A 23819-nucleotide genomic window follows, 5' to 3' on the forward strand; every position below is an offset into this window, starting at 1 on the left:
AGTCAAGGTGTCCCACAGGGCTCTGTCCTAACTTTTTCATCTGAGGTGTTCTACAGTCTATATGCAGACGACCTGGAATTGGGTAAACTGGTTACATGTGTTGCAGATAAGGCATGTCTGCAAAAGAACTTGACTAAATTGACCATTTGGGCACAGGAGAATAATATGCTGATAAATACATCAAACATTATGTATATATGATTTAGGAAACATAAATTTAAAGGTGAATATTTAATACAGCACACAGTAATTGAAACAGTAGATTTTTTTAAGGCCCTAGGTACATAGGTAGATCCAGCTTTGAGTTTTTCTAATTATACCAACCAATTGGTTAATGATAGTTATAGAACTATAGGTTGTATAATAAGATTTATAAAGTCTAAGAAATCAGAAACAATTAAGTCATTGTTTGTTAGTTACATTAGACCCAAACTTGAGTATGGGATAACAATATGGAAACCTTATAAGAAAACAAGCATGAGTAAACTGGAAAGAGTACAGAAGAAATATACCAAGTGTATCCATGGATGTGAACATTTAAGTTATTATAAAAGAGTAAAATATCTGAACCTTAACAGTGTCTCTTACAGATATCTAAGATGAGATCCAATTCAGGTATCTAGGGCATTTAGAGACAACTACCTCTGGGAATGTTTGGGGTTTTCAAATGCACAGATTGTTTTTTGATGGATGCACTTATGGATGGTAACATCAATGAGACCCTTTATAATTTTTTGAAGGTAGAATACCCTAATCTACCTGTCATTTTTGGTATACCAAAGGTTAACAAAGACGTTAAAAATCCACCTTTTAGACAAATAGTTGCAGCTAAAGGATCGAAAACGGAACCTTTGGCTACCTATCTAGACCGTAATGTTAAAGGAGTGTTGGGGGAAGCAGAACATGTGTTACGAGATTCCTGGCACTGTTTGGAGAGAATGAGAAATATAGGGGAATGTGAACAAAGTGTTTTTTTGACAATTGATGTTATCAATTTATTCACGGTTATTCCCCATAAAGATGGGATGAATATGTTCCATGAGAGTCTGTTGAAAAGTAAAACATTAGATAAAAGCAAAATAAGTCTGTTGTTGGATTTCATGAATTTGATACTAAAAAAATAATTTTCTCAGATTTGAAGGGGAGATTTTTCGCCAAAAATCAGGAATAGCAATGGGAGCAAGATGTGCTCCCATTTTTGCAAATTTAGTACTTCTAGAGTGGGAAAACCTTTTTGTATTTCAATCTAAATATATGAAGGATATAACGATTTATAACAGATTTTTGCATGATATCTTGGTGCTTTGGAAAGGAATGGTTGATGAGATTAGTGAATTCATTAATTACCTCGACTCAACAACATCATTCCTAAGGTTTACATATACTTATGAGACTGAAATTAATTATTTAGACATTACTTTGAGTAAGAATAACAATGTACTAAATAGTAAACTATATAGAAAAGAAAATTATTCCAGTTCTCTATTAAACTTTACTAGTTGCCATCCCCACGACCAGTTCAAGAGCATAGTAAAAGGACAGATGGCGAGGGCTTCACGACTAGTGAGTGATGATACTGAATTTGGGAGAGAATTGTTCAAACTTATAGGAATGTTTCTAGAAAGGGTATACCCATTAAACATGTTACTGAAAGTGAGGAAAGAAATTATAAATAAAAGAAACACACATCTTCTTAAGAAGAAAATTGATATAAATTAAACATTAACCAACTCGGATGAATGAAAAACAGATGTGATGGTTTTAAGTTACAATTTGGTGACACCTGGGTTGGTTAGAGTATTGACAGAAAAGTAGGTTACCTGCCTTGATGGGGAAACAAAAGCTGTAGTAGGAACTAAACTGAGGATAACATATAGAAGGGGGAAAAATATAAAAGAATGGTTGGACAGAAATGAAAATAGAACAAAAAATATTTCTAGAATGGCGAAATGTGGAACCTGCAGATATTGCAGATATATAAATGATGGGCCATATGTGGTGATACGCTCCTATGGAGCAATCATTGCATGCCCAGGGAAATGTAATTGCAACACATCAAAGTTAGTATATGTGGCAACCCATGTATCGTGCAAAGCATTTTATGTTGGCAAAACAAACCGGAAGCTAAGAGCTAGAATAGCTGAACATGAAAGAGCAATCAGAAAAGAAAATAAATTTAATGCTTTATTTATTCATAGTAAAAAATGTATCAACTTTAAAAAGTTTATTTTTTTTATAATAGATAGAGTTGTTATAGATGGAAGGGGAGAGGATATAGAAAATGAAGTAGAAGCTAAAGAAATGAGATGGCAGATGCGTTTAAATGCTCAAAGTTCACCAGGGTTGAATAACAACATTTCCCTGAAACCATTGCTAAAGCAAAGGGCAAATTTAATAAAATAGATTTATGGTGATTTTTTAAGGCATACATGCAAGGTATTCATATATATATATTTTTTAAAAATATCACATTCGTTATAATATACATGATTTTATACATAATTGGTTAAAATGTTTAAATTAATAGGAAATGATGTAATTAATTATTTGTGAGTAGTGATTGTATGCTGCTTTTTAAACAGTATGGACTTGATACCAAAATGACTATGATGATCCTATATGAATTTAATGAAAGCGCTTAGTCTTTTTTGGTGGTGTACAATAAATTCTACGTCTTATCTACCTGGCTGGATTTTATTATTTTTATTTTTCATTATACTAGTAATTTAGCCCATGAAGAAAGTTTGGTGTTAAGAGACCTAAGTAACAATAAAGTTTTGAGAGTTATGAAGCCTAATAAGTGGGGGAGGTGTAGTTATTTTGCAAAAGTGGAATTATTCAGCTAAAATGCTTGAACATCTTAACAGTGATTTGAGGTTTACCTAAGTTTCCCCTAATTACATCAATACAGCCTATAGAAAGATTGATTTGGTCCTTGAAGACAATTTTCTTACAGGGTACTATTAATAAAACACTTTCTAACTTTCTTAAGGTGACAAAGCTGGTGATTCTCAATATGTTTGATATACCCAAGATTAATAAAAATGTTGCAGACCCCCCCCCTGACCAATAGTGGCTGCAACAGGGTCAAAGACTCACCCTCTTGCGATATTTGTGGACAGAAATCTTAAACCCTTTTTAGGACTATATAATCACATTTTACTTGATTCTTGAGATTTTCGTACAAAAATGAGTAAATTAGAATATGATCTCAGATATTTATTCATTGCTATTGACATAAAGGATTTGTTTTCTGTGATTCCACATGCTGTAGTCCTCCACTGGTTTGAAGAAACCACAGTCGGCTTTGGTTTCTTGAGCAATAAGGATATTAAAAGTTGGTGACAGAGAATATTGAAATGATACCAACAATTCTATATTTTTCAAAGGCGAATATTAGAAGCAATGGATGGGATAGAAATAGCTACTTGCACCCCGATATTCACCAATATTGACATGTTATATTGGGAACAACATTTTGTTTTTCCATTTATTCTAAGAATATAGTATCTTACTTTTGTTATTTGAATGATATATTTATTATTTGGGATGGGCAGGCTAATGAAATTGAGGCTTTCATTTCTTTTATTAACACTACAATGGATTTTTTGGTTCTCAGTCATAATGTTGATGCAGAAGATGCCCATTTTTGGATCCAAGTTTGATTAAGGACAAGGAAAATAGATACTTATCAAGGTTATGCAGAAAAGACCTCATCTCTAACTCTTATTTATGTTATAGTAGTAATCACCCCTATCAACAAAAGAAAAATATTGGGAAGGGCCAAATAGTTTGTGCGGCCCACATGACCTCGCTCCTTAATGATTTGGTGGATGAACTAGACTTCATTGATGGACTTTCTTGTCAAGGGGTTACCTGAGAATGCTCACAGCCCTCCTTAAAGATGAAATACTAAAGGGTTGGGTAATTAAATTTATACATTTATTAAATATACAACAGATATGCATATTGGGAATAACTGAAAGTTGTTGATCCCGCAAGGAAGAACACAAAGGAAACAAACAAAAATGGTAATTTCCTGGTTATAAATTATAACCAAGTTACACAGGGTATACAAAAATAATATCAACATACTGGAATATATTTTCTCTGATGCAGAATACTTCTGAAGTTTTTTTATGTCCTTGGTATACAGTTTTAAGAGAGGTTCCGACCTTAAGAATATTTTAGAAGGAGAAACTGGCCTGATTTTACAATTATATCGTAAGGTGAAAAAGGGAACCTTTAAGTGTGGTATGTGTCAACAATGTTCATATATGACAGACAATGGAGAATTATTTATCCCACATATAAATGACTCTAAGAGGTATGAAAATGTATAATTGTTCTGCCAAGGGGATAGTATTCTTAGCCTACTACCTCTCCTTCTGGTCTTTTTATGTGGGGAAAATGAATGAGCATTAAAATGTAGAGTCTATGAACATTTGTATGAGATGAGAAGAAAGATGAAAACTAATGCGCTATTTAGGCATGCCACTAAATGTATTGAGGCCAGATTTAAATTGTGTGTGTTAGATCAGGTTATTCCCCATGAAAGAGTTGGTCAATGGGAGACCAAACAAGAATACCAGGAGCTGATCTGGAAAATTGTGTTTAAATGCCTATATACCTCTCGGATTAAATGATCACATATCTTTAGTATCACCTTAAATTAAGAGCGTTAAAACTTTAACAAAATTTTAATGCACTTTTAAACATTCAGTTACCATCAACTACTTACATCATGTGATGTGATTTTTTATTAATTTTCTTAAAATATTTTTATGATTTTATTTAACTCTCATTGAATGTATTATTAAAAGGTAGTAGTAAGTGTTTATGAGGTGTTAATTAGACTTTTTATTGTTCATCCAATCAGAAGTGACTACTGGTGATTTATTTTTCCTGCTTGAAATATTTTTTATTTTGATGAAGTTTCCAGAGGCGAGATGAAACTGCTAAATCAATAAGCTTGTTTGGACACTATACTAGGAGTTTGTACACTTTATATATTTTGGGTGGTGGGTTTGGGATTGCAACCAATGCCAAAGCATTCTGTTTTGATTCTGAGTTTGTTGTATGTGCCTGGGCTTCTACGGTGTTTCTAGATACATTAGACTAAATGTGAGTATGGAATAATAGTATGGAAACCCTGTAAAAAACAAGCATGAGTAAACTGGAGAGAGTACAGCGGAAATATACCAAGGGCATCCATGGATATGAAAATTTAAGTTATTATGGAAGACTAAAATATCTGAACTTGTACAGTGTCTCTCATAGATATCTAAGAGGAGATATAATTCAGGTATACAGTGCATTTAGAAACAACTACTTCTGGGAATGTTTGGGGTTATTAAAAAGTACTAGAAAATCATCAGTTAACCTATGTAGAAGATTCTATAGGAATGCGAAGTGTACTAACTGGTTCGCTGAAACAGCAGATGATGCATGGAACAGACTACCAAATTACCTTAAAGCAAGCACTAGTTTAGATATTTTTAAGAACAGCCTGGACACTTATTATGGGAGCCAGTGTTAGAAGGGCATTAATGACCATGCTTGAAATATTTGTATATTTGTATGTATTGCAGGGTCTATATTACATTCTCGAAAGCCGACAATGTCGAATCTGACATTGTCGACATGAGAATAGCAAAACTGCAGAACATAGAACAAGTAACAGAGATTTCCATTTACTTCAATGTAGTGCGGTCTCGAAGTTGGTATATTTAAGTAGCGGGGGGTATGGGGGGGTGCAGGATGGCTTGCCCCCCTGCCTACACCGTTTATTTATTTATTTATTTTTTCTTCTGAATATTCGATGTTTTAACAGTTCGATCACTAAAGGTCGACCTTTAGTGATTCGAACTGTTAAATATTCTATGTTCTAATATAGACCCTGTATTGTACCTGCAATTATCTTACTTCTTACTCTGTGGAGGGCTTAGACTAAAATTGGTAATTTGCGAATGGTATTCTATGGTGGTTAACAAATTCAAATAAATAAAAAAAAAAATAAAACAAATAAATAAACCTCTTTTAAAAACAGAAGTACGTTTTGATCTGTCTGTGTAGTTCTGGGAAAACTGCATGTGTATATATAGATAGAAAGTTTTCCCAGAACTATAGAGACAGATCAGAGTATTGTTTTGTGGAGTAAATGACACGTTACTAAATCTCAAACAGGCAAACAGGCATATCAGGAACTCAGAAATGAGCAAAAATGTCTAATCAAACAGGACAAAACAAATTATTACTTTACTATCCAAAACAAACACCATAACAACCCCCAAAAATTCTGGAGAACAGTTAATAGCATCCTTCTACCAGCCAATGCTGGCACACCCACCCCCATCTCCCACTAACAACTTAGACAGTATAGCCACTCAATTTAACAAATACTTCACTGAAAGAATTCTAACTCTCCAACAAGTATGCCTCCACTACCATTCCTATTAATTCTACTTCTGACAAAAATAGGTACACCTTCTCTTTACAACCTGTATCTACCAACACTATAAAGAAACTACTAAAAAACTTAGACCCAGTGCCCTAGTTGTGGATAAGCTACCTGCCAAATATTTTAGAATTGCATCTGATGCCATCTCTATCCCTATATATATCCTCATTTACCGTTCCATTACTGAACAACTAGTTCCATCAATTTGGAAATGTTCATATATTATCTCTCTACTCACAGGTGGCGAGTCAACAGAATTATTCAGTTATTGGCCAGTTGTTATACTGTCACTCATATTCAAGATACTGGAAAGATGCATACACATACAAATTATGGACTTCCTACTTACTCACAAATTACTATCCAGTAGCCAACAAGGGTTCCGACCTTTCCACAGCACCGTCTCTGCCCTTTTGACCTTCACTGACATAGTCAAACATCACAGAAATAATGGCAAATTTGTCTCTGATGTTTTTCTTGGGCTAAGGCTTTTGATATGGTCTCTCACAGCAAGCTCTTAAATGTACTTGCCGAACTCAACTTAAGCCATTCTACTCTGTCCTGGTTCAAAGAATATCTAGCAGGCTGTCAGCAAGCAGCTCAGTGGCAACACACCCTTTCTTCTCTACTGCCCATCACGTTAGGAGTCCCCCAAGGTTCCATCTCTGCCCCCCCTCCTATTTACTCTCTTTACTAACAATCTCCATACCTCAACCCTTCATGCATTTCTTGTACGGTACACCGATGATTCTACACCGATGTGTGCAGCTTCTTCTCTACACCATCTACAATCAATAACTCGGCAATCTTTCAGTGCAGTAGAAGCATGGTTAAATAATTCTCACCTTATCTGAGTCCCAACAGAAACAAGCTTTTGCATTTCTACCCCACTAGAAACACGACCCTTCCCCCTCCTAACATTCCATCAATAAATAAAACCATTATCTCTCTCATAAAAAACACAAAACTTTTAGGTGCGGAAGTCACTGTAGTTTGAAATTTGAGATCCATATTGCGCAAACCATTAAGAAAGTCCACAAACAACTAGGTACACTATAAAAATAAAAAAAATTTCAATAAAAGCACAAAAACACTATAGCCAGAACACATCTTTCTCAGCTCTTTTCTATGCATTGCAAATTTTCACAAACCTTAGGAAATCAGATCTAGACAAATTAGAATCCTGCTATAACAAAATAGCAAAATTTGCATCTGACACTAGCTGTAGGACACATCATTGCACTGCCCTCTAACAACTGAATTGGCTAGAACTCACTCAGCTAATAACTTAGCAACGACTGTGCTTGGCACATAAGATCCAGCACCAACCTGAAAAAACATCAGCACTTGAAAACTTATTAACTCCTTACTCTAACAAATATGTACTTCGCTCGAGTAGCAAATCCTTGTTAAATGTTACCAAAGCTAACAATAAATCAGGCAACTCCCTTTTCCCGAGCTACACAGCTAAAATCTGCAATAGCTTACCATCAGAAATAACATCTATTACCAGTTTATCTTGCTTCAAAATAACTCTTAAGTCTCACTTAACCAATACATGGCTATGCTCCTGTACCAATCCTGGATAAGAAAAGAATTCCAGTGCAGTGTCCTATTTACTCTAAATACTCTTTGTCTAGGTAATACTAGTTCCCTCATAAATCAGATCTCATCTCACCTTTCAACATACTTCTACCCATTCTTATTATAATCTAAAGCGTGTATTCAAGGACTATAGTAAAACTATTCTCCTTAAGTTGCAATTATGTTTCAATATCTGTACTCTACTGTATCTGCTCCTACTACAGGCTATCAGTCACTGTAGTATATCTATGAAAATTGCTCACCCACCGATTGTTATTAATAATACCTGGTTTGCATTCTATAAGTTACTCATTTGCCAGATATATTTCTTTACTTTAATTTTTTTTAAAGAATAATTCTCTTTTCCTGTACTAGACTGTGCAACAATGCCATTAATCAGAATATTTACATGACCGTATTTTTATCCAATGTTATATGTTTAACACAAATGTCAAGTCATGTATATATAAACCTTGTATTTGTAATTATAATCATTGTTGTATGTTAAAGGTGAAGCTTTTCTTCCTGGGCCTCCACTGAAAAAGGATTTTTGCCCAGTCGGACATTCCCAGTAATCAAATGTAAAACAAAAATATATAATAAAAAATAAAATAATAGATATTTGTTATAGGTGTATGTGTATGTATGTATGTATATATGCCTTGTTTTGTTGAATTCATGAAGAAAGTTCAAGTACCGTTTTGTATAAATAAAAATTGAAATACAAGGACTGTTATAAAAGGACTTCCCCAAACCAAACCTCTGCAAGGACGGCAGGGGCACAGGCTCAAAAACCAAAACCAAAAAAAAAACGCATTGTTCTTTTTGTAAATTAATTTGTTCAACCAAGGAATTTTCAAGTAAGAACACATCTAGGTTTTTTTCTATTAGAATGTTTGGCAGTTGTAACAGTGATTGGGCTATATATCTGTCAGTTTGCTCTTGCACAGCTTTTTATGTAGGTCAAACTTCCAGACCATGAAAATTGCGAATTTCAGAACATTTAAGTAGCATTAGAAATAATATCTAGCTAATGCCTTATATAAACATACTATCATACACAAGACAGCTATTTTTAAATTTATTATTATTGACAGCGTGTTCGAACACAGACCAATGAAAAGTGGTTGCCATAATGTTTTAAATAAAAAGGAAAAGTCCTGGACAGTGAAATTGGGGGATTGTTTCCACCTGGTCTTAATGAACATTTGTAAAAATTGTTTAATGGGATTTAATTATTCCATTATGTTTGCATATATAAGATGTGATATGTATTGATTACATTGAAAAAGGCCTGTGGGCCGAAACCATTCTGTTTTTGTACATTAAAAAGATATTTGCTCCAGTTGAGTGCTGGCTGTCAGTGTTTTTCTGTTATAAAAGGACAAATTACTGCTACATTTATTATGAAAGAAATGCTTTAGAATAGTGTCTGTTTTTACTACCATTATTCATCTCAGTTTGTTAGATACCACTGGTAAGATGCATGCTGCTTTCTAGTCCTTTCAAATACTCCACTGAATCACCAGTAAACTGGGAGAAGTAAAGTTACTGTTTATTATACAACAACCCCCCATTAATATTCCAAAACATGCACGCTGATTGGTCAGCGTGCACGTTGTAAATCAAAGACTTATACTAATGGAAAAAGGTCCGGTCGCCCGGACTTTTTCCATTAGTATAAGTCTTTTTTTTTTTTTTTTTACAGCAATGGAGAACGCAAGATCTCTGTTGCTTTTTAGAAACTGTCTCACTATGTTAAAGGAGTTTAACATAGCGACACAGCTTTAAAAAAGTAACGGAGATCTTCCTTTCTCCATTGCTTTTTTTAAAGCTGTCTCGCTATGTTAAATGGGTTTAACATAGCGAGACAGCTTTAAAGAAAGCAACAGGGATTCTCCGTTGCTTTTTTTTAAAGCTGTCTCACTATGTTAAACTCCTTTAACATAGCGAGGCACTTTGTAAAAAGCAACGGAGATCTTGCTTTCTCCGTTGCTTCCACCCACAGCTTTGATGTACTGCGTAAGCATACGCATGTGCAGTACATCAGAACTGCTGCAGAATACCAGACAGCTGCGAAAGGGCAGCACGGAGGTATTATACAATGCCATTATTTAAGAAAAGTAAGTATTTTTTTCTTAAATAATGTCATTATATAATAGCAATAACCCACTTCTGGGTGTGGGTAATGCTGGATTTACCCACGGTTGTCTTTGTTTGGCCACTCAGGCTTTGCCTTCATGACCAAACCACACCAACTGTGGGTAAATCCAGCATTACTCACACCCAGGCGTGGGTTATTGCTTAATTATACAACGACCCCCATTTAATACTCCAAAACGTGCACGCTGATTGGTCAGCATGCACTTGTAAATCAAAGACTTGTACTAATGGAAAAAGGTCCAGTCGCCCGGACTTTTTCCATTAGTATAAGTCTTTTTTACAGCAACGGAGAACGCAAGATCTCCATTGCTTTTTAGAAACTGTCTCGCTACGTTAAAGGAGTTTAACATAGCGAGATAGCTTTAAAAAAAGTAACAGAGATCTTCCTTTCTCTGTTGCTTTTTTTTTTTAAAGCTGTCTCGCTATTGTTAAATGGGTTTAACATAGCAAGACACTTTGTAAAAAGCAACGGAGATTCTCCGTTGCTTTTTTTAAAGCTGTCTCGCTATGTTAAACTTCTTTAACATAGCAAGACACTTTGTAAAAAGCAACGGAGATCTTGCTTTCTCCGTTGCTTCCACTCACAGCTCTGATGTACTGCTTAAGCATACGCATATGCAGTACATCAGAACTGCCACAGAATACCAGACAGCTGCGGAAGGGCAGCATGGACGCATTATACAATGCCATTATTTAAAAAAAGTAAGTATTTTTTTCTTAAATAATGTCATTTGTATAATAGCAATAACCCACTTCTGGGTGTGGGCAATGCTGGATTTACCCACGGATTTCTTTGTTTGGCCACTCGGGCTTCGCCCTCGTGACCAAACCACACCAACCGTGGGTAAATCCAGCATTACCCACAACCAGGTGTGGGTTATTGCTTAATTAGAACATTCTGGATGCTTTTTCTTAACATGAAAAGCTTTGGAACATTAGTGTAAGACTTAAGTACACTGTGAACGTATATGTCCTTTGTTTAAAAACTACAATGGTGAGAAATATAGACAGATATACTGAGGAGGAATCATTAATGCAAATAACCTCAGGGGAAGTTTAAAAAGAAAAGCCACACTACACATCTTAAGTGAAACTACTACTGTACATTTCTGTGTGAAGTTATTAAATTATGAAATCAGGAAGTGTGTCTGCTAGGGTTAATGCAGTAGAATTATTTAAAAATATATTTATATCTTGCACTCAAAACCTACATAAGAAATATAATTATCAATGTATTTGGTGAATTTGTTTGAACTGAAAAAAAATGTTTTTTTGATCCATAGTTGACATACTGGCTGCTTGCCCACTCAATAAGAAATAAACTATGTTGAAAGAGGGCTGGGATCAGGGTAATGTGCAGGTGTTACACATCTTTAAAAATGTGAAGGGAGGCAGGGCGGGCACATATGGACAGATCAGTTTGATGTCTTTCGTCAGCCTCAAAAAGAGAGAGAGAGAAACAGAGAGAGAGAGCATTAACTTCCTGGTTACTTTATGTGCAGTTTCAGGTTCACAGGTGGGAGTCTCTCATCCATTTACAAGTGATTAACGAGGGCACAGTGCGCGAACCAGGAAGGCTGTTTTTTTTTTTTTTAACTTTCATTTGTTTGTGCGTACAGACATGCACTGCCTTCTTTCCACACAGTTTCTGCTCAGTTTGGAAGTTACTGTGCAGGGAATAAACATGCCCTATAAGGATTTCATAAATGACTGGAATGAAGCTGTATTGGCTGTTGATCAGAAGGACTGGAAATCTGCACTGAGCATACTAAGCAGGGTGCAAGAGCCAACCTCGAAGATCTGGTTTAATATAGGCTGTGTGCAGCTGCTGCTAGGAAACCTTAATGAAGCCATTCAGGTAGGGAGAGTGGTGTTTGTGACATTTCAAATGTAAGAAGCAGGAAAACTTATCTTCCATCTTTGTTTATGTGGCAAGATGATATAGCTGTGTGATGAAACCTCAAGGCAATATAGAATTAAAGCATGTCTTAGTTGAACAGCACATAGATTGTAAAAGGATGACTTGTTCTGTAAAACAGGCTGTTATATTCAGACTATATTCATGATATTTTTCCTGTTTCTTTAAATATTTTGTTTCTCCTTCTTTAGCTGAATTGTCCATAGACTCACTAGATTCATTTGGCAATAAAGAATATGGGCAGGTAGACATTAAAAAACAAGCAGCTAGTGAAACTTTTTGTGTCTGGAATATTAGAAAATATTTGATCTTACATATTTTTATTTAGATGGCTTACTGCATGGGCATTAAGGAAAGTTAATTTTGAAGTGCAGTTTCTTATAAATGAATTAGTACTGAATTGCTTTGCTTAAATCACTGAATCTGTTTAATGTGATAAGTTGGTAAAATAATTAAAGTAGATTAATACCCCAGTTTAACCACTCCTATGACTAGAACACCAAGAACAATGGGGCTTATACCTATACTTAAACAATGCAAACTGAAAGTGATTTTTCTTGTATTTAGAATACTTTCAAAAAATGTGTGTATGTTCATCTCTCACTCTTTCTCTATGTACATAAATGGGGGAAGTGCTTTTAATCAAATCCAACTTTGGTCAACGTCTGTTTAGTTGACAAAAATTTGTCAACTACACATAGTCGACAGACATGCAAGATTGCACAATTCTCAGGGTAGGAAAATATGTCCATTCCCCAAGACTGCCCGCTTTCGGAGTTAGTATATACAATTAACAGGGGTGTGGAGGGTTCAGGGTATCTTGCCCCCCCCCTGCAAAAAGTGATTATTTCAAGCTGTTTTTGTTGTTTTGCATCCACCAAGATTTTGGCTTGGTACATGTCTTGCAGCTTGTTGGTGTTTGCAAAACTGAACTTTTGCGGTCGACCTTGTGAAGAGATGTGTGTGTGAGTGAGTGAGTGTGCAAACACATACGCATACATAAATATGAATGTCAGCATCTGTGTGGAACAGACCAAGGCACAATTCAGCCACAGTGAAACACAATTTACTCACTGTAAATATGCTGCAGATTGACAAAGGAAGATGCCAGTTTTGTTTGAAAATGCAATAATTTGTCTTGTACTTGATTTGTGTCATTCTCAGAGATGATTACAATAATTGGCAGTGCAGTCTCCCTGAGTGGGGGTTCAAGAAACTTCCACCTGGCCTGAAATAAATACTGTAGTGTTTCCATTTGGAGGAATATTGCTTAGGTTATTTCTGTTTTGGTGGAATATGAGTATCCTATGATTTTGTAAATTTTGCTGGTTAAAGGAGGAGGCTGTGAATTGTGCTTTGTTGAATTGTCTCTAGCAAATGTGCATTTGTTATGCTATTTAATATTCAGGTTCTTTTATATTACATTCTATTCTCTATTCTCATACTCCAGGATCACAATGGCACATTTGATAGAGTAACTGTTTCTTCTGTTTATTATTTCTGGGGCCTCTCCAGCAATGTTGCAAGCTATTACTTAGATTGCTGTTCACCACAACACATACAAGAGGCTCAGCGACATGCATATGTGTCCTTAATAGTAACGTCCTTCCTTCCTTCCTGCACTTTGGGAGCAGCATATACTTTCACTTAATTTACCTGGTTTATTACCACATTAAAGTACCTTTTAAAAAAAAAAAAACCTAGCTAGCAGTCTGTCGTGCACTCTGTTAATACTTCAAGCCAATGCTTATCTGCACTGCTTTTGATAGATTGCCCTTGAAATTTCCTCTTAGTAATTGTCAGCTTAAGGCAAATAAGGATGCACTGTATAGCAGAAGAAACAATGTACAATATTCTTCTTTATCTGGCATCATTTATTGTTAGCTCAGACTTATGTGAACATATTATTCTGTTGTCATTTTGTTAGTACAGTTCCTGGTCTGTAGACTATTTTAAGGGTCTGTTAGGCCAGCTGCTGTGCAGTATTTTTACTGTCAAAATCTGGATGTGTGTGAGGGCTGGTGATTTGTAGTGACGTTCAGTTAGCCATACTCATACGAGTCCAAAGTTGTGAATAAATAGGAATGATCATGTGTTTATATGGCCAGTGTCTGTGGGGCAAACTGGACAATTGCCCAGGGCCAGCACACTTTGAGGACTTCTCAGACTGACAGCCACAGCTACTGTTTTCTCCAAAGGCCACCCAATCATAATAACTTTTTTTTTTTGGGGGGGGGGGGGTATTGCTCCATATCTTTAGCAACAATGAAATATTTTCTTAGTATTCTCCCCCCTTCAGCTTCATGATGCATTGGTCCACTTCACCCAGCAACAAAAATCTTGAAACACTTACTGGAAGCACAGTTAGCTGGGAAGATAACTCCTCTGAACGGAGGGTACTGATGTGTATGTTGTACATAAGATTTCAGACATGGAGTATTTGAGAATAAGAGAAAACAGCAGCCTCTGTAATGCCAAAAAAAAGTTATGCAACAGACTTTATTAAAGAGTTGAAGAAAAAAAGGTAGATGGAAGTATGGTGCATATTTTATGCTGCAAATGTTTCAGGCGTCATGCTGATTCAGTCAAAGCATTACTACATTTACATTTTCTGCAGTAAAACACAGTGAAGTAGTAATAATAGTATTTAAATATTGCGAGGCATAGGTGTTATGTTTCCTTGCGCCATTGCATTGCTAATGTTTTCATGAAATTTAGTACACTGCATGGTGGATGTGTGCAATTTGCCAGTGATGTTTAGCTTGTATGGAAATGTTAAATGGTATAGTCATGTTCTGTAATTTGCTAATCCTTCTCAAAGATTACTAATAATATATATATATATATATATATATATATATATATATATATATATATATATATATATGTGTGTGTGTGTGTGTGTGTGTATGGAAATGTGCACACATGAATATATGCATATGTGTGCATATGTTAACTCTCATTAAGTCTCATAATGGCCATGTGTGTGTGTGTGTGTGTGTGTACATACAGGGTCTGTAGGGGAGCAGAGGGAGCAATGTCCTCAATTTGAATGTATAACATATTTATTATTACAGCACATCTAAAACTGTCATATCTGCTTGACATGCTGTCAGGCTGTAACTTTGTAGCATTATTACTACTTTTTTATCGTAGCCTCAGCATTCAGGGCCTCCCTGATATCATATTGACCCATTTGTTCCTCCTAATGTAGACAGAGTTTTCCAATTCATTTTTCAGTAAGGGCAATAGTCCTATGGACTATTTTTCCCTAACTGCAATGAGAACCAACAAACATATTTGCTCTCTAGAAAAGGTGAGTGTTGAGCACTGGCTGTCAATCATATGACTGGAGGTCCACTTCCTCCCCTCCTATCTTCATCCTGGATGTATCCAGGTGGCTTATACAATTGTCTCCACGTAGAACAGAGATATGTGGGGATTAAGTTATTTTATTTGTGTTTGTTAATTGGGTAGGTGGACTGGTCAATGACTCTCTTCAGGCATGACCTGCGTGGCAAGGCAAACACAGATATGCTTAAATTTTGCATTGTTACTAATCAGCTGTGCAGCATAGAGGGATAAAGCCCCGACTACAGCACTGGTGACCTGAGGTCAGTTAACAGCTCTGGTGCCTGTTGGTGCTGGCTAGGGAGGATGATAATGAACAGCTGGTGTTGGCTCACCCATCCTGAGGTGAGGAAGGTGACCTTGGTTTGTGACATGGGTGATACTTTACAGGAGTACTTAATTTTGTACCCATGGAATTTGAGCCTAGACAGAATGTGCTGTCAAGTTCATTTGCAGTATAAGCTGAGGTGAATTTGGGTTCTGAAGGTACATTTCCACTTGAAGGACAGCTATAGCATAGTTTGGAAGAGCTGCTGAGGGAGGTTTCTCCCCAGATGGAGATGGTAGACAGTCTTCTAGGACCAACAAGACGGCCCATTCCCTACCACCTGATTATCACTGTTGAGGAATAGAGGGTTGGTTGGGGATTCCTGGGGAGAAATGATTATGCTGTAGGGCTCATCTGGGGCTGGAATAACTGCTGCACATCCCAGTAGATCGAATGGGTCAATTTGTACAGGCAGAGGAGCCATCAGGTGTAGTCCTGGGAGGAGAATCAGGATAAAAAAATTACATAGTCATATGAACAGCACACAAACATATGTTTACATATGCAAACCTGTATTTACATAGATATAGGGAGGTAGCTTCAATAATCCCAGAATTACAAAGAATCATTTAAAAGTAAAACTACAGATCGAAATCTGTGTTATGCATTTATGATAACTACCTAGAAGCTGTATTACCCTGAATGTCTGAAACAAATGCACTTTGATTCCTTAATAAATGTAGCTTCAGTTTTTTTCTTGAATACAGAGAAGTGAATAGTTGAAGAGATACTGTTTGATTGACCATTTCAGATAACTGGGGATAATTTATTAAAGGCTATTGATTATTGTGTGCTGTGGAGCTTTAGGCTTTCATGGTTTCTTGGGGTAATATGACAGATCTCAGAGTATTGCTTTATTAGCAATTGGGGCCAATAGCTATAATTCATTAGTCTGAATGGTAGTTTGGAAATCAAGAGGGTTAAGGCTGGTATAATGGTTAAGGTGTTTACCTCACAAATGTAAGATACAGGGTTTAATTCTCATCCTTGCTCACTGTCTGGATATTGGCTAGGTATAACACTCTGTACCCTGATTGTTTAGCATTTACTTTTCAAGGGAAGGGGGTTGACGTAGTGGTTAAGGTCTTTACTTCACAGATAACAATGTACAGGATTTGATTCTGATATGTAGTTGTTGGCTAGGCTTGTAATAGTCTGCAGACTGATAGCTTAGTATTTACTTATGAGCCTATAATCCATTTTAGGGTTGTTGGTATTTATCTCTCAGACACAAGGTATAAGGTTTGATTCTTACTATTAAAAAGGGAATTGGCTAGGCTTAAAATGTCCCACAAGGGTACCTAACTTAGTACCTACCCATGAACCTATGATGTCATTTGTTAGTAGCTATATAAATAAACCCTTGCAGTTTATTTTCATCTGTTTGTAATAAGACAGTTCTGAGCTGAAAAGACAGCAACTAAAAGGGTAATGCATATTCTATTCTTGGTATTGGGACATCAGCTGCCGTTGCACGTCTTGCTATGTTTGTGAGGAGGGAGACTTCATAGGCTGCTTTGAGTTGCTATAAGTTTTTATACACGAGAAGTTCAGCATGAATTTGAAGAGAGTTTGATTCTGTGTTATTCCTAGGTAATTTTGTTTTGCAATGTAGGGTAAAGGAATTTCTGAAGGATTTATGATATAGAGTCGTTATAGATTAACAATACATTTTGTTATTCCAAAAACCATTGCTAAAGATTTTTTTGATTTCATTGTCATTTTATTTACGGTGCACCAGTCCCATGCTGAATGAAAATAATTTTATAATCAGGTATTCAATGTTGTAACCAACCTATGAGCCTTTGTTATGACCAGGTCATCTGCGCATAAGAAATGACTGATCTTAAGCAAGTTCCAGGGTAGATTACTACTGTACAGAGTGAAGAACAAAGAAGACCCTAGTACTGTACCTTGATGGACTCCCACAACTATGGTCCATGCTTAAAGACTTAATACCATTAACTATGAATATTCTTCATGTAAGATAATCGTTGAACCACGAGTAGAGAAACTAAAATCGAACAGTTTACTTAAGAATTGGTATGAATCCGGAAAGCAAATAGCTCCTACTATCAATCCTTTATCTATGTCAGCGTATATGAAATTAGTTATAACAAAGTTTTTTGCTAAGGTATTGTATTTTGGCCTGACATCATGCTAGTTGTCAGACAGGATAACATCCCTGGGAATGAGAATGGATTACTGTGTTATGGAAGCCTTAATGCTGAAGGTTTCCACATTGCCATACGCCTGAGTCATTCTTATGCTGCTTTTCCACTATGGTGGTTCTTTGGATGTGATCATAGTCCTTAGTGCAGTAGCGATGATCATAGCTGGACTTGGGCATAGGCCAATTAGGCAGCTGCCTAGGGCGCCATTCTAGCAGGGTTGCTTTTCCTGTATTTATTTGTTTATCTTTTTGTAGTAAAGAAATATTTTCTCTAAAATGTGTTCAACGGAAACAGGAAAAACTGAAGAGTAAGACAACCTGTGGGAAAAATGTAGGAAAAAAGTAATCTGGATGGTGTAGGTAGACCAGGATGGGGGCACCAGGTGGTGTAATGGGGCACTGTGGAGCCCTTTTGCTTAGGGCACCAGTTGACCAAAAGCTGGCCCTGTTGCTGATGAAGTAATGTGCAAATGTGGCAGTTTGGTGAGGTGATTCATGTAAATTATCCAATATTCCTTCTGCAGAAATGGCAGCAGCATCAACAGTATAATAAGACAGAGATCCTCTGAATCATTCTGCTGAGTTAATGTTTGTGGAGAGGAAAAAGTGAGCACTATTAAAATGATTGTTCACCTATTCAGTTATATAGGAATGGTCGCAGCTCATTCTACAACTACAGGTAGGTATTACATAGCCATTCCTCTATCTGTGTGTACCTCTGTATACATGCACGTTAGTCTGTAAGGGCATGAATGCGGATTCATGAATGAGTATGTGTTACTACTTGTGTTTGTGTATGTGTGTGTGTGTGTGTGTGTCTGTCTGAGAATGTTGGGTGCCTATGCTACCCTGATATGTGGGCTGGTAGGAAGATTAGCCAAGAAAAAACGGAAATGCTGAGCAGCAATAAAGAACCAAGAAGCACTACAAACCACTCAGTACCAGCTGCTGGGTCCAATGAAGGCTGACAGTTCCCAAAGTTCACAAAATGACACACCGAAGGTTTCTCATAAAAACGAAAGGATTTATTCCAGTACAACACACCAAATTCTCAAAGACTACAGATTAAGCGCTTTCATTCCTCACAAGGAAACTTCTTCATTGGACCCAGCAGCCGGTACTGAGTGGTTTGTAGTGGTTGCTGGTAGGAAGAATACTGTTTGGGTCTGGTCTGACAACACAGTGTTCAGTTCAGAGACAAGGTAATTAGCCGATAATGAGGTGTTCCTAGGTGCATCTTTAGTTCAATCAAAGATTCTTGCCATTGTATCAACTGACCAACCCATATTAGATAAGAATCATGTATATTTTTTTTCAGGAAAATGTGTATATATGTATGTAATATGTATATATATATATATATATATATATATATATATATATTATATATATATATATATATATATATATATATATATATATATATATATATATATATATATATACACTCTTGACTGGTTTTGTGAATGATAAATACGAACTAGGGTTAGCTAGGAGGATACAGATGCTAGTACTAAGAACATTAGGGGGTCAAATTTGTATGCAGTGCTTTTTTTAAGTAGCTTTTCAACAATGGCTTTGCTTGTGAGTTTTGCACTAGCTTGACAAATGGTAAAGGCTGTAGATAGTCTGGTGTGGTGAAATTCGTATTAGCAGAAGGGTGGGATGATACTGAGTGTTTTATGGCATTTGGCTCTTCCTTTAATAGACCATTAGCAGTGCACAGTTTTGGGAAAACTTTTGAATTGATGGATTTTATAATGTTCCAGAATTTCACTGGGTTCCCAAGTTGGGAATTTTGCAGGTTTCTGTAATAGCCAGGTTTAGAGACATTGATATTATTCTGGTGGAACATTTAAGGTTTTGATGGTCTTACAATTTAGAAATATGGTGTTTGCAAGCTTTTTCTCTTTTTCTTATGAAAGTTTGTAGTTCAGAAGTTAACTTTGGAATATGATTTCCTTTAGTTCTTGTTTTTCTTTTGAAGAAGTATTCTTTCCCAAAGACACATTTTAGACAAGAAAAGAAATTAACTTCCTTCCAAAAAGAAACTTTTAGCACTACACTAAAGCTATACAGATGTGAGTCACTCAAGACTCTGCCTTTAGATGAAACAGTCGCTTGAGTTCTATGACACTTTCCTAAATATATTCAGCCATCTAGCCCCACTCAGAACCAAAAGAGTAAAAATAAACCTGGCCCTATAGCTATCCACTGAAACTTTTAATAAATTTAGGCAAAAAGACAGAAGATGGAATACTTGCATTGAAAACAAATCAGAAACAAACTTACAGGCATATACATAGCTAACAAACAAAAACAAGTGCACAATCATCAGAGACGAGCAGCTACTATTCCTCATTGCAAAACAAATATTCTAATAACCTCAAATTTTCTTGAATGACACAAATTACTAAACCAGGCCAAGCTGTCTGACCAGCACCCAACACACAGTATTGCCAATTAATTCAATACTTATTTCAAAGAAACAGTCAAGTCCATAACCAACACCTCTCACAATCAGCCTATCATAGTTCCACCCCAAACCTCAAAAACAAGATACAGTTTTGCTTCCATCCCATCTCTACTAGAACCAACAAAAATATCTCCAAAAATTAAAAGCTACCACTGCTGCCCCTGACAATTTGCCAGATGAATACCCTAAGCTAGTAGCAGATGCCATTGCCTATGTTATTTCAAGTCCTAATAAATAGATCAATAACTAAAAGAACTATGCTATTAATTTAGAAAAAAATCCTTTATCAAGCCTCTGCATAAAAGTGGCAATTCTACAGAATAAAAAAGGCTTTTTTTGGTGATTCTGACAAAGTGGACATAGCTAACCTTTGGCTGTCAGATTCTGTGAAAACTTCACTCCCCCTGACCCCGCCACATGGGGTCTATATTATAACATCGAAATCTACAAAGATCGAATGTTATAATATCGAACCCTAAACACCGAAATCCACAAACATCGAACAGTCAGAATAGCGATTTTTTTCCCAGGGAAAAAATCACTATTCCGAGAAACATACACACAACATAAACACACACAAAAAACAGCAATCCACACACATACACTTAAAATCCTACACCTAAACCTAAACTAAACTTTACATACACTACTAGCTATCCACTTACCTTAATCCGACCCTAACCCTAAGTTCCGTCACTATCGCACACTCACCCGCGCCCTAACCCACCTAACCTACACACAACCGCACACTTACCTGACCCGCTCCCTAACCCGCCCCCTAACCTACACACAATCGCACACTTACCTGACCCGTGCCCTAACCCGCCCCCTAACCTACACACAATTGCACACTTACCTGACCCGTGCCCTAACACTAACGTCCACACAACCACACACTTACCTGACCCGCTCTCTAACCCTAACTCACCTAACCCGTCCCTAACCCTAACCTACACACAATCGCACACTTACCTGAATTCGAACCGTAACACTCCAACATATCGAACGCTGAAAACAGTGAAGCCACAGCAGCGGCCCACCAAATTATTTCCCTGGGAAAGAATTCGGTGTCCTGCACCTACGCTGTTTTCAGCATTCGACATTACGGGTTCGATATTATAACATTCGATCTTTGTAAGATTTGATGTTATAATATAGACCCGCCACATGTACCGCATGACATCCTTACCACCTGTCCCCTACCTTGTATCTCTAAACAGCAGGTCGTAAATGCCCTCTCTAAGGTCAAAAACACAGCATCTATGGGACATGATAACATCCCAGGCTGCATCCTACATGGGCTCCAACATGAATTAGCAACACCATTGGGTACTCTTTTCAGTCATAGTCTAAGCACTGGCTTTGTACCAGGTGAATGGAAAACAGCCATTATTATTCCCTTGCACAAAGATGGTTCTTCCCCTGACCTCGGGAACTATAGGGTCTATATTATATTCTCGAAAGCTGACAATGTCGAATCTGACATTGTCGACATGAGAATATCGAACGCTCAGAATTTCGAGCATGTAAACGCAAATCTCCGTAAGTGGAGATCTTTATTTACTGCAATGTAGTGCGGTCTTGGAGTTGGTATATTTAAGTAGCGTGGGGTGTGGGGGGTGCAGGAGTGCTTGCCCCCCTGCTTAAACCCAATAGGGTACTTTTTTCTTTTTATTTTTTTGTGTTTTTATAAGTTCGATGTTTGAAGACATCGACCATATGGTGTCAACCATATGTTGTTTGATGTTTTCAAACATCAATCTTATAATATAGACCCGAACTATAGACCTATTAGCCTGACTAGCCTTATCTGCAAGGATATAGGTAATCTCAAAATACTTGACCCTACTTAGTTTGGATTTGTCAAAGGGAAATCATGCCTGCTAAACCTGGTGGACTTCTTCGAGACAGTCAGCAAGGCTCTGGATGAGGGGAAATTTGTGCATACAGCCTACCTGGATTTAGCCAAGGCATCATTGACAAACTCAGCCAAGTAGGTATCAACCCTTATATCATTAGATGGGTTGCTAACTGGCTTACTTATGTAGTCAAAATAGGGATGTTCATCGTGTTACCCTGCTGCAGTCATCACACTTGGGTTATCCTGTCGTCAGGTGGTCCCGCAGTCGGCCGGAATTCCAAAGTCTTGGTCCAGCGTCAGTTGCTGTCGCTTCTTCCCTGACGTCAGTGCGCCAGGGGTATATATAATGCAACCGATGCCATTTTCTTCAGTCTTTCTTGCCGCGTGGTGCCCGAAGCAGAAGCAGTTCGCAAGTGCCGGTCGGCCGACTACTGAGATTTTCGAATTCGAATTTCAGACTGAAGTCTTCTATAAAGCTAAGTACCCCATTGTGGAAACCTCAGACCGATGTCAGAAAAAGTTAACAATTGGATTTCTTGTGGGAAGCAAATACCTCATAAGGATTTTCATTCTTTTTGCGTACCTTGCCTAGGTCCAGACCACGACGTCACTAGTTGTCGTTTTTGTGCTAGGTTTAATAAGCGTACTATTAAAAGACGCTTTGATTTCGCACGACACTACTTCGGTAGGAAATTTAACTACACCATGCTGTCGGAGCAACCGACTACCGGCGTGCACAAAAAATGCAAGGTTAAAGACAGATAGCCCAGGCCTAAGCCAGATTCCGAGGCCTCGGCTGGTCCGGTCTCCGGTTCTCAGTGAGGCTCAGACGCAGCCCCTGACTACCGCAGATCTGGAACCCGAGACCGCTTCAGAAACTTTGACAGAATGTACCAGGCCGACGCAGCCATTTAGTTCAGGCCCTACCGATGACATTGCTGAAAAAGATGTTGGTGCTGCAGAAATGCCGTCGGTTTCTGAAAGCGTTTTCAGACCGACAACGCTCACCATTAAATCGTATTCTAAAATGAAGACTCCTATTAAATCTAAAAAGACTGCACTTCAGTCCCCTGTTCAAGGCCCCATGCCTAAGAAACAGATGCTCAAAATGGCTGAAGATTTGATCTCTTTAATCAGGGGTACCCAGCCCCCCCCCCCTGACAAAAGGCGTTGACAAGAGGAAGATTATGCATCCTCTGAACAAGTGTCCATTTCTTCAGACTCCTCTGGGGACCAAGATTACTCCTTCTCCCCTTATGAAGATTATGATGCTGAGGATTCCATTCCCTCAGCTTCTCCTCCTGAAGACTACTCCTTTGGGGAAACTTTACACACTATGAGGGAACATTTTCACTGGGAAGGTCAGGACTACTCTGACTCGAAGAAAAGGATCAGAGGGTTTCTTTTACTCCCCCAACACAGACCACTTGCCATCCCACCAGTTTTAGACATTGTGGATGATGTTTACTTAGAATCCAGTTTTAACCCTGATTCTCTACCTCCTG

General features: G+C 37.3%; 1 protein-coding gene across 1 annotated transcript in view; it reads left to right on the forward strand.

The window, feature by feature from the left end:
- Positions 1-11714: 11714 nt before the first annotated feature.
- NOXA1 (NADPH oxidase activator 1) overlaps positions 11715-23819 on the forward strand; it is a 546660-nt gene continuing 534555 nt past the window's right edge. Inside the window, exon 1 of the mRNA XM_044058837.1 lies at positions 11715-12065. Within this exon, the coding sequence (XP_043914772.1) occupies positions 11829-12065 (237 nt within the window). The 5' untranslated portion in view covers positions 11715-11828. The remainder of the gene's footprint in view (positions 12066-23819) is intronic.

This window comes from Protopterus annectens, chromosome 16.part0, assembly GCF_019279795.1.
Source record: "Protopterus annectens isolate FY-2018-M chromosome 16.part0, PAN1.0, whole genome shotgun sequence".
NCBI classification, from domain to species: domain Eukaryota; kingdom Metazoa; phylum Chordata; order Ceratodontiformes; family Protopteridae; genus Protopterus; species Protopterus annectens.